An 11,338-nucleotide genomic window follows, 5' to 3' on the forward strand; every position below is an offset into this window, starting at 1 on the left:
CATTCTCCACTGCTTCTTCAGGCCACAGGCAGGAACTGGATGGGAATCAGGGGCTGCTGAGATTAGAAGCGGCGCTCATATGGGATCCTGATGCATTCAAGGCGAGGACTTTAACCACTACACTATCGCGCCGGGCCCAAGACTTACTTTTTTTTTTAGTTTTATTATTATTGGAAAGCCGGATATACAGAGAGGAGGAGAGACAGAGAGGAAGATCTTCCATCCGATGTTTCACCCCCCAAGTGAGCCGCAACGGGCCGGTGCGCGCCAATCCGAAGCCGGGAACCTGGAACCTCCCCCAGGTCTCCCACGCGGGTACAGGGTCCCAAAGCCTTGGGCCATCCTCGACTGCTTTCCCAGGCCAGAAGCAGGGAGCTGGATGGGAAGTGGAGCTGCCGGGATTAGAACCGGTGCCCATATGGGATCCTGGGGCATTCAAGGTGAGGACTTTAGCCGCTAGGCCACGCCACCGGGCCCCTCCAAGACTTATTTTAAAGGCAGAATTACCAGGCAAAGAGGAGGAATAGGGTGACGTCATATTTACTGATTCACTCCAGAAATGACAGGAAGCCAGGATGTTGGAAATTCATTATGGAGACCCATAGCACGGCGGTCAGTCTCTGCTGCTTGCCCAGGCACTTTCTCTGGTAGAGAGATGAATCACAAGTGGAGCGTCTGGGACTCAAACTTGTGTTCGTATGGAATGCCCGTGTTGAGGGCTGGCTTAACCTGCAGTGCTAAACCATCAGCCCTGAGCAGCATGAAAAGCAAAGAAACAAAAAGTAAGTTGCTGCGTATTTTAAAGTGTGGGTTTTCACATTTAAGCCATAACAGATTTCTAGCTTCTCTTGCAAAAGCTGAGAATTTGACGGTTTGGGGCTCTGATTCATAGCAATAAGAAGACAGAATTGGGCCGGTGTGGTGGCGCAGCAAACTAATCCTACACCTTGATTCCCATTCAGCTCCCTGCTAATGGCCTGGGAAAGCAGGGAAGGATGGCTCAGAGCATGGGAAACCTGAAGAGGCTCTTGGCTCCTGGCTTCAGATCAGCTCAGCTCTGTTACAGCCATTTGGGGAGTGAACCAGTGGATGCAAGATCTCTTCTCTCTGTCTCTTCTCTTCCCCACCCCCTCTCTCTCTGTAAAGTCTGCTTTTCAAATAAAAATAAATCTTTTTTAAAAAGGCAATGGAATTGAGTAGCCCTCGCCACCTTTTGTTTTTAATTTCCCACACTCCATCCACCATCCCTGTTACTGAAATCAAGTGTCATTTGCCACTTACTTGTCTAGATGCATTTGTTACAGTTTCCTTAAAGGGAGTCCTGCTGGGCCCGGAGGCGTCCAGGGTGCACTCTTTGTGCTGTTGCAGTGTGAGGGATCTGAGGAATGCTGCTGTCACGTGTGTGTGATAGGATGTCTAATCACGCAAGTGGATAAAATGAGGAGCTGGAACGTGGGAAGACATCAAAGAGAAACTTGTTGAAGGACCCATTCAACAGAATTAGGGCCATAATTAGTGGATGAAAAGTGGATAATTAGTGGATGAAAGTGGATGAAAAGTGGATAATTAGTGGATGAAAGAAAAGGACAAAGTGAATTCTGGTCCCAGGATTTCCTGCCTGGCCAGCTGGGAAGGAAAAAAAAAAGTTTTCCAAAAAAAGGAAAAAGTTTTGATGCTCATATTCAAAAAGAAAAAAAAACAATCCAAACCCCAAATATTTATTCACTCATAAGTTATTTGTATGTGCAACTGCGTGACATTATGCATTCATAAATACTTATAAAATGAAGGTCGAAATTCTTTTTAAAAATTTTTTTATTTTGATCTTTTTGTTAGATGATGACTGCTAACCACCCACCCGCTGGTGGAATAATATCAGCAAGTTGTCCATAGTTATAAGAAGTTTTTTTTTTGAAAATCCGTTCCAGGGCCCCCTTCGCACAGAGCAGAGGGAAGGAGGAAGCAAAAGGGGCAGCTGAGTTTTTTTTTTTTAAGATTTAGTTATTTTTTTTATTACAAAGTCAGATATACAGAGAGGAGAGACAGAGAGGAAGATCTTCCACCTGATGATTCACTCCCCAAGTGGCTGCAACGGCCGCAATGACTGGTGCTGTGCCGATCTGAAGCCAGGAGCCAGGAACTTCCTTTAGATCTCCCACACGGGTGCAGGGTCCCATGGCTTTGGGCTATCCTTGACTGCTTTCCCAGGCCACAGACAGGGAGCTGGATGGGAAGTGGAGCTGCCGGGATTAGAACCGGCACCCATATGGGATTCTGGGAGAGTTCAAGGTGAGGACCTTAACCACTACGCTATCGCGCCGGGCCCAATTGGCCCCAATTCTTACCAATCAAAGCCCACCTAAGCTGGTTATCTCATAGGTGGCTACAAGTAATTAAGTGGGTGCTTCCCTTACTTGCTGGAGGCAAGGGCTGTCCAGCCAACATAGGTAGGGAATGTGTGGTATTTCCCCTCACCTTGCAGGCTATTGTGAATTGCCCCTTTTCAAGCTATTGTGGACTGTCCCTATAAAAACCCTATGAATGTGCTGTTCGGGGCCACACTCCAGTAAGGGGTGTTAGTCCCAGCCGGCCAGCTTGCTCATCGCTCAGTTGGCTGCTACCTGCTCTCAACCAAGAACCCAGGCTCGGATGTGCCAAGCTTGAATAAACCATCCTTGAGCACTTGGATCGACTTCAGACTCCTGGTGATTTCTGGGGATCACAAAATCTGAGCACAACAGAACTGGCGCCCATATGGGATCCCGGCACGTTCAACACGAGGACTTCAGCTGCTAGGCCACCGCGCCAGGCCCGAAAGTCAAAATTCTAAGATTAAATATAAATGTTCTAGTATTTTCTTCCCATTCTCCCACAGTATCATATCTCACACTCTGCATTCCCGTCCCTGCACCACACCATTCAGGAGGCTCTGACATAGTCAAAGGAAGCCACCGAAGGTTCTAGAATAGAGGGGCAATTGCAGAAGTTCAGCAAAGAACAGTGACTACTTCGTCCTTTCACTGTCCAAGCCATGGCCTCAGTGCTTTCATCTGTAGGTATTATGAATATTTTAACTGGTAAGGCTACTGAGGCTTTTGCAGATTCACACAGAAGTAGCTTGTCCCCACATGGTTTGCGCTCACAGTCCATGGGATCCGCCATTCCTGGGCAGGGCTGTGGCCAGCATTTCTGCTTCAGCAGTCTCCCTGTTGTGTGCTTAGTTTAATATCGGTGACACACTGAACCAGACCCTGTGCTGGCTAGCATATGCAAGAATCAGGCCTGGGGACAGCCCAGCTGAGGTTTCTTGGGGGACTCCCAAAGTAGGCTGCTGGACTCAAAACTCCAGCCACAGGAGGACCATAGGATTTGGATCTGACCTTGGAATACATGTGTCAGGACCTGGTCTCCTTGATCGCTGATGCCTGTGCAATGGACAGCATGCCCAGGCGTATACAGGGGACAAGATGGCTTATTTGGACCTGCAGAGGACACTGAGTACTGTGTCAGGAAATGGAGAACAGATCTGGTTGGAAACTCTCCTGGCTGAACTCTGGCAGCAAGTATCTGGGCGCGCATATGCACTGGGGTACAGTCTGTCAGCCAATGGACCTTGGGAGGATTTCCTCAACCTTGGCGCAGTGAAACCAACAGCGTCTCAGCACCGGCAAAAGCACTCACTACCTTCAGAACATTCTCTACATCAGGGTTCCTAAGATGATATCAAGTAGACATCCCCCATGCCCAAGTACTGATGTTTAGTAGCTGGGGAGTGCCCTCTCCCTCATCCCCTGCCCCGGGGACACGCCTCAGATACAGAAGAAAAGGGAAGAAAAGGAAAATTGGAAGCATTTGTCCCACTCACCTATCCCCATGCTTTGACCCTCTCCATCCTAATCAGTGCTCCCCATGGCTATGCATCCCTACCACTATGTAAACAACCTCGCAAATAAAAAAAATTAAAAACAAAACAAAAAATCTTTGGGGGGGCTGGTGCCCTCGTGTAGCATGTTAAGTTTCTGCCTGTGGTGCCAGCATTACATATGGGCACCAGTAGAAGTCCAGCTGCTCCACTTCCAGGAAAAAGGGGCCCTTGCGACCACATGGGAGTCCCAGAAGAAGTTCCTGGCGTCAGATTGGCTCGGCGCGGGCTGTGTGGCCATTGGGGAGAGAACCAGCGGACGGACAATCTCTCGTTTCCTCCCTCTCTGTAACTCTGCGTTTCAAGTCAATAAGAATTTTTAGACACAAAACCTTTCTTTAAGCCTCCCCTCTCCTTCTCCCCTCGCCTTCTCCCCCGTCGCTGACCAAGCACAGCCTTCCTGAGACTTCCAGGGACAGTGCCAGGAAGAAGCGGCAACTCCCGGACGAAGGGCTCTGTTACCAATCAGGGCCTGCAGAGGGCGAGGTTTCTATGGTTTCCGGGGCGGGGCTGCCGGCGTCGCGCTGCGGCGTGCTTTGCGGCAGGCGTCGGCGTCGCTGGCCGGCGGTCGTGCGGCTCGGGCCGGTGCGGAGACAAGGGCACTGCGGCGGCGGCGGCGGCACGGTAGGCCCTGCTTCGTCCGCGCGGCTCCCTGGCCGAGACGCTTCCTGCGGAGGTCTCCCTGCGGAGCGTGCTCTCGGCCTGCGGGGTGGCCGGTTCCCCCAGGGAACCGCAGTCCGAGGCAGGTCGGCTGCTTTGCTAGGCCCCTGCACCCATACCATGTCCTCGGAGCCTCGGAGCCCGCAGCGCTCCCCGCGCCCGTCCCGGCTTCGCTCGAGCTCAGGGCCACGCTCCTTGGCCCGGCCCTGCCCAGCACCAACGACCCCGCTTGAAGTCCACTGTCCTCCTTCTAGAAGGTTCCCAGTGTGTGTGTGTGTGTGTGTGTGTGCGCGCGCGCGCGGTCGGAGCTGCTGCTTCCGTCCATCTCAACACCTGGAGCTTTCCTACTCAGCAGGTGTCTGAAAAATGGAAGGCGACTTCAGAAGTTAGGTGTCCATCCCCGCACCCTGGCGATCGTGTGGACGTGTGTTCTGTCTATGCGAGCAGCCGCCTCCCCATCATTGTCTCTCTATTCGGCGTGGTCTTGCACCTGCCGTGTATGTTAGCTGTCTCCCCACATCCGTCACACGCTGCTAAGAGGACCCTGTTGTCATTGCTGCGCATTCTGGTTGCTGAAGATTCCATGTCTTGCCAGTTGGAGCGCTCGGTTCCTCTAGGGGAGACCTCCAAGGAGCTAGTCAGGTTGGAGTTTGAGGATGCTCGGGGAGCACAGGGGGTCGTCTCGGGACAGCCGCCGGCCAGCTTGATCCAGAAAGAATGAGTAGAAATAGGCAAGGGACTGTTTTGTGCCTAGTTCGTTTCTTTCTTTTTTCTTTTGTCATTTGTCCAGGTTGACTTCAAAGAGTTATGATGATTTAGTCCAACTTTTTTTTTTTCGGGTTTTGACAGAATGGTGTGATGAGACTTTCGTGCTTTGTGTAGTTTTCATTCTCTTTTCCCTGAGTTAGGAAGGCATAGATGTCGCTCATCTACCTTGAACTAGACAAACGTGCCGAGTGGGAAAGTTGCGTGAGATGGCGTGGGACAGTGGTGTCCAGCAGCCTTCCGGCGGCCGTGGGTGGGGTCCGCAATGTTCTCCTGTGATTCGCGGTTGTGCTGTGGCCTCCTTAACAATGTGTTCCTCTCCCTGTACAGCCATGCCTTTCTTCGATGTGCAGAAGAGGTTTGGCCTTAACTTGGATCGAGGGTTGACAATCCAAAGCGCAGAGCAGCCCTTCAAGATCCCATCTCGATGCCATGCTTTTGAAAAGGAATGGATCGAGTGTGCCCATGGGATTGGAAGTATCCGGGCCCAGAAGGAATGCAAGATCGAATATGACGATCTCACGGAATGTATGCTTCGCCAGAAAACGGTAGGAGATGGTGTGTGGGGGAGTGGAATTATCTCCTTGTTTCTTTGGGGCTACACCTTTTTACGTTTTTATTTTTTAAATTTATTTTCATTGGAAAGGCAGATTTACAGAGAGGAAGATCTTCCACCTGATGAGTGTCTCCACAAATGGCCACAGTGGCTGGAGCTGAGCCAGTCTGAAGCCAGGAGCCTCCTCCAGGCCTCCCTCGTGGATACAGGGTCCCAAGGCTTTGGGCTGGCCTTGACTGCTTTCCCAGGCCACAAGCAGGGAGCTGGATGGGAAGTGGAGCAGCCAGGACATGAACCGGCAGCACCCATAGGAGATGCCAGTGCTTGGAAGTAGATTAGCCAATTGAGCCATTATGCCAACCCCCAGTTAAATTTCTAACAGTTATGTGGATCAGAAATTTTAAAGATACTGTTTAATATCTGCTGTTGGTATTTGATTAAAGTCAGCCAAATGTGGAAGGCCTGGGGTAACGGCAGGTACTGGCTTGGCGTTGATCTCTGCAGGAAGCGCCACTGAGGGACTCTGAGTGGATTATATATCTGGCCAACTCTCAGCCATCTAGCTCACAGCACATCTCTTGCTTCTTTGCTTAAAGGCTGATTTATTTGAAAAATCGCAGTGAAATCTGTCTTCCATCTGCTGAGCCATTACTGCAGTGACCACAGTAGCCAGACTGGGTCAGATCTGAAGCCAGGAACTTCCTCTGGGTCCCCCACATGGATGCAGAGTCTGAAAGCTTTGGGCCGTCCTCGACTGCTTTCCTAGGCCACAAGCAGGGAGCTGGATGGGAAGTGCAGCAGCTGGGATCAGCTAGGGTGAACCAGCGTCCATTTGGGGTCCTAGCACATACAAAGCAAGCATTTAGCACTGAGCCATTGCACTGGGCCCAACAGCTGGGATTCTGAATAGGCACCCATATGGGATGCTGGCACTGCAGACAGTGGCTTAACTCACTGTACCACAGCAGCAGCCCCACAAAGTGTCTTGACATCTTGTGTGTGTGGTTTTTTTTTTTTTTTTTTAAGATTTATTTATTTTTATTGAAAAGGCAGATGTACAGAGAGAAGGAAAGACAAAGAGAAAGATCTTCTGTCCAATGATTCACTCCCCAAGTGGTTGCAGTGGTAAGAGCTGAGCTGATCAGGAGCCAGGAGCTTCTGGGTCTCCTACGTGGGTGCAGGGTCTCAAGGCTTTGGGCTGTCCTTGACTGCTTTCCCAGGCCACAAACAGGGAGCTGGATGGGAAGGGGGTCTGCCGGGATTAGAACCAGCGCCCCTATGGGATCCCGGGGTGTTCAAGGCAAGGACTTTAGCTACTGAGCAATTGCTCTGGGCCAAGAATGTGTGGTCTTTTTAAAGTGGTTCTAATGTTTGTGTCAGTGTCCAGGATACTGGAGCTTTTCCACTGAAGTAATTTCCTGACTGCTTGTTTAAAGTTAATGAGTGTTTCTCTGAATATACCAGCTCTGCATGGCTTTAGGAAGTTAGTCATTGTTTAAAAAAAAAAATTTGTTGCTGCATTTATGATGTCAGATACTATTGAGGGCACTTGGAGCACAGGAATAAGCCTAATTTCATGGGCAATATAGTCTTGTGGAAGGAAGTACGGGCCCATCACGATGGCTCAGTGGCTAAATCATTGCTTTGCATGCAGTGGGATCCCGGCTGCTTCACATCCCATAGCTGTGATCTGGGAAAGCAGTAGAGGATGACCCAAAGCCTTGAGACCCTTGGGAGACCCAGAAGAGGCTCCTGGCTCCTGATTTCTGTTTGGCTCAGCTCCAGGCATTGCAGTCACTTGGGGAGTGAACCAGTGGATAGAAGATCCTTCTCTGTCCTTCTGTCTACAAATTTCCCTTTCCAATAAAAAATGAATCTTAAAAAATTAACAAACATGAAAATACAGTGTGACAATCCATGATAAATACAGCAGGAAAAATGAATCAGTTAAATAGTGCTAGGACTAGATCTGAGTGGATTCTCTTAAAATCAGACAGAGATAACACAGGAAGCTGTGTGAGCAGCCTACTAGAAGCAAGCCAGACCACCCATTGTAGTACATGGGGAAATCAGTGGGGGAGGAGGGCACTTGGGGAGGGAGACAGGAAATCCCAGAGCCTATGGAACTGTATCATAAAAAAATAAAAAAAAGAAAAAAGAAAAAAAAAGAAGTGAGCCCCTTGGATGGAAGAGTGTTGGCAGCAGCGGAAGCAGCCGGGCAGGGGTTCCTGAGCTGGAATGGAGTGAGCCAGGAAAGGTATTCCGAGGTGAGCTCAGAGGATACCCTGTAAGCCCCTAGGGGGATTTGTCCTTTACTCTCATTGTGCTGGAAAGCCATTGGATTAGTCAGTTTACGTCACGGGATCCAGGGGGCCAGTTCGCTGGGTGGCTTTGAGAGTTTTGTTTAGCCTGACTTTGATGTAACCTGTTGGAGAGGGAGGGGCAGACCTCGGAGCTTGACGGCGACTGGGGGCTGAGTAGCACCTGGACCCCCAGTGTGCTGAGACCTCACACTGGATGTTTCTGTTGCCTAGTCAGCACCACCACTGCCTTCACCTAGAAAGGTTGGGAAACCGGAAGCTGTGAGATCATAGCTGTATTTATTTTTAATATTTATTTATTTTTATTGGAAAGTCAGATACACAGTGAGGAGGAGAGACAGAGAAGAAGATCTTCTGTCCAATGATTCACTTCCCAAGAGGCTGCAATGGCTGGAGCTGAGCCGACCCAAGGCCAGGAGCCAGAAGCTTCTTCCGGATCTCTCACGCGGGCACAGGATCCCAAGGCTTTGGGCCGTCCTCAACTACTTTCCTAGACCACAAGCAGGGAGCTAGATGGGAAGTGGAGTAACTGGAATATGAACTGGTGTGCATGTGGGATCCTGGAGCATGCAAGGCGAGGACTTTAGCAGCTAGGCTACCGTGCCAGGCCCTGTCTTTGTTATCTTAAAAGGCTTTCATGGTCCCGGCGCAAAGCTTAGCAGCCAAAGTCCTCGCCATGTACTCCCTGGGAACCTATATGGGTGCCAGTTTTAATCCCTGCAGTTCTACTTCCCATCTTGCTCCCTGTGGCCTGGGAAAGCAGTCGAGGACGGCCCCAAACCTTGGGACCCTTTCACCTGTGTGGGAGACCCAGAAGAGGATCCTGGTTCCTGGCTTCGAATGGGCTCAGCTCCGGCCATTGCAGCCGCTTGGGGAATTTCCAAAGGATGGAACATTTTCCTCTCTGTTTCTCCTCCTCTCTGTTTATCTGCCTTTCCAATGAAAATAAAAAATAAAAATAAAGGCTTTCATGTGCACAAGAATATTTCACAAAGGTTCTTATAGATGCAGTCGTAACTTGATGTCTGTAGGGTACTGGTTCCAGGACGCACCCCAAGGACACCGACATCCGCAGGTGCCCCAGTTTCTTCTGCAGTGGTATAGTGTTTGTGGTTAGCTCTGGGTTGTCGTGAAATGCGCATAGTAGGTGAGCAGGCATCCTAGAGGGTCATGACCAGGAGAGCAGGTGTGTGCCTGCTCAGCGCCCCCAGACTCTTCCCCAGGATCGTTGGGGCTTGACTGGTTGTTTCCATGAATGCAGAATTCATGGATCAAGGGACTGGGTCTGTCCTGAATATGTTAAAGACGTTTGTTTCTTAGGCTGCAAGGAGGTATTGCTACCCTGTGTGTGTTTGTTACAAGCTTGGAGAGGTGGGCCACAGCTCAGGTCCTGCAGGAGGACATGCTGCCTGGGGTTGAAGATGAAACCCAGCCTGGCCCGCCGTCCCCGCTGAGGCCTCACTATGTGCCGGGTGCTCCCCTCATGAGCTGTCTTTTGCTTTGACAGATAAAAAGGATGCAAGCCATCAGGCAGCAGAGGGATAAGCTGATAAAGGAAGGAAAGTACACCCCTCCGCCCCAGCACCTGGGCACCGAGGAGCCTCGGCCCTGAGCTTCTGGGACACGTCGCCACTGCAAACCTCTTTGTCACAGTGTGTAAAAATAAAGGATTGCACCAACCTGGCACCCTGGTGGTTCTGATTTTTTTTTTTTTAATTATGCCTTAATGAGATTGCAGTTTACTTTTTTTTTTTTTCAATTTATTTTTATTGCAAAGTCACATATACAGAGAGGAGGGGAAACAGAGGGGAAGATCTTCCGTCCTATCATTCACTCCCCAAGTGAGCCACAACGGCCGGTGCTGCACCGATCCGAAGCCAGGAGCCAGGAACTTCCTTCAGATCTCCCACGCGGGTGCAGGGTCCCAAAGCCTTGGGCCGTCCTCGACTGCTTTCCCAGGCCACAAGCAGGGAGCTGGATGGGAAGTGGAGCTGCCGGGATTAGAACCAGCGCCCCTATGGGATCCCAGCATGTTCAAGGCGAGGACTTTAGCCGCTAGGCCACGCCACCGGGCCCAAAATAAATAAATCTTTAAAAAAAAAAAAAAGCCAGGAGTTTATTCCCAGTCAGCTATGTCTATTGCCTTCCCAGAGAGCTAAATTGGAAGTAGATTAGCTGGGACATGAGCTGACAGCACTGTGGGTGGAGATTTAGCCTGGTATGTCATTGCATTGGCACCTAAAATCTTTATTTGAAAAGCAAAAAATCTATCCGTTTATCACTCCCCAAACGCCTTCAGCGACCAGAGCTGGACCAGGCCAAATTCATGAGCCTGCAGCTGTCGGGCCCCCTCGCATCGGTGGCGGGGCCTGAGTGCGAGGGCCGTCCTCCACCGCCTCCCATTGTGCACACTAGCAGGAAGCTGGAGCCGAAGCGAAGCAGGCGCTCTGATGCGGGCTGTGCTCATCCCAAGCAGAGTCCTAAGCGCTACGTCCAGCCCCTGCCCCTGCAGTTTTAAGTTCATTTGTGTGTGTGGTATTAGATGAGGGTCCCCTTTTATTTGACCAGTTTTCTGAGCACCATTTTTTTCTTCCTGGAAGGATTGTTCTTGTGCCCATTCAATGGCCTTGGAAGCCTTGTTTGGAAACATTAGGCCCTGTGTGTAGGGATTTCTTTGTTGTGTCCAGTGTGTGTCTGTGCCACTGTAGCAGCGCTTTGGTTACTTTAGCATTATAGTACATTTTCAGATGAGGCTCTTTTCTGTTCTTTTCAAGGAGTGTTTTTGTTTTTCAGGGTCCTTTCAGATGCCAGGTGGATTGGGGAATGGGTTTTTCTTTCTGCAGAGGCTATTGGAATTGGCCTAGTGGTGTAGTAGGCTAAACCACCACCCAGGACATCAGCCACTCATTGGTATACCTATTAAGTCCCACCTGCTCTGCCTCTCATCCAGCTCCCTGCTTATGTGCCTGGGAAAGCAGCAGAAGATGGGCAACTACTTGAGCTGTTGCCACCCATATGGGAGACCCGGATGGGGTCCCTGTCTCCACAGCCATCTGGCGAGTAAATCAGTATATGGAATAGTTCTGCCCGTTACTCCCTGTCTTGTTACTCTGC

The 11,338-nt window shown here is 50.4% G+C and overlaps 1 protein-coding gene across 2 annotated transcripts; it reads left to right on the forward strand.

Annotated features, from left to right (window-relative positions):
• The first annotated feature begins 4,514 nt into the window (after positions 1 to 4,514).
• NDUFS5 (NADH:ubiquinone oxidoreductase subunit S5) lies at positions 4,515 to 9,908 on the forward strand. Of its 2 annotated transcripts, none has more exons than XM_058660840.1 (3): positions 4,515 to 4,668; positions 5,678 to 5,895; positions 9,732 to 9,908. In XM_058660840.1, the coding sequence occupies exons 2-3, from the start codon at positions 5,680 to 5,682 to the stop codon at positions 9,834 to 9,836; spliced, it is 321 nt and encodes a 106-aa protein (XP_058516823.1). In that variant the 5' UTR covers positions 4,515 to 4,668; positions 5,678 to 5,679; the 3' UTR covers positions 9,837 to 9,908. The 2 variants fall into 2 exon arrangements, with proteins under 2 accessions (XP_058516823.1, XP_004591612.2); XM_004591555.3 differs by having other exon boundaries at positions 4,525 to 4,546.
• The last annotated feature ends 1,430 nt before the right edge of the window (positions 9,909 to 11,338 follow it).

This window comes from Ochotona princeps, chromosome 2 (genome assembly GCF_030435755.1).
Source record: "Ochotona princeps isolate mOchPri1 chromosome 2, mOchPri1.hap1, whole genome shotgun sequence".
NCBI lineage: Eukaryota > Metazoa > Chordata > Mammalia > Lagomorpha > Ochotonidae > Ochotona > Ochotona princeps.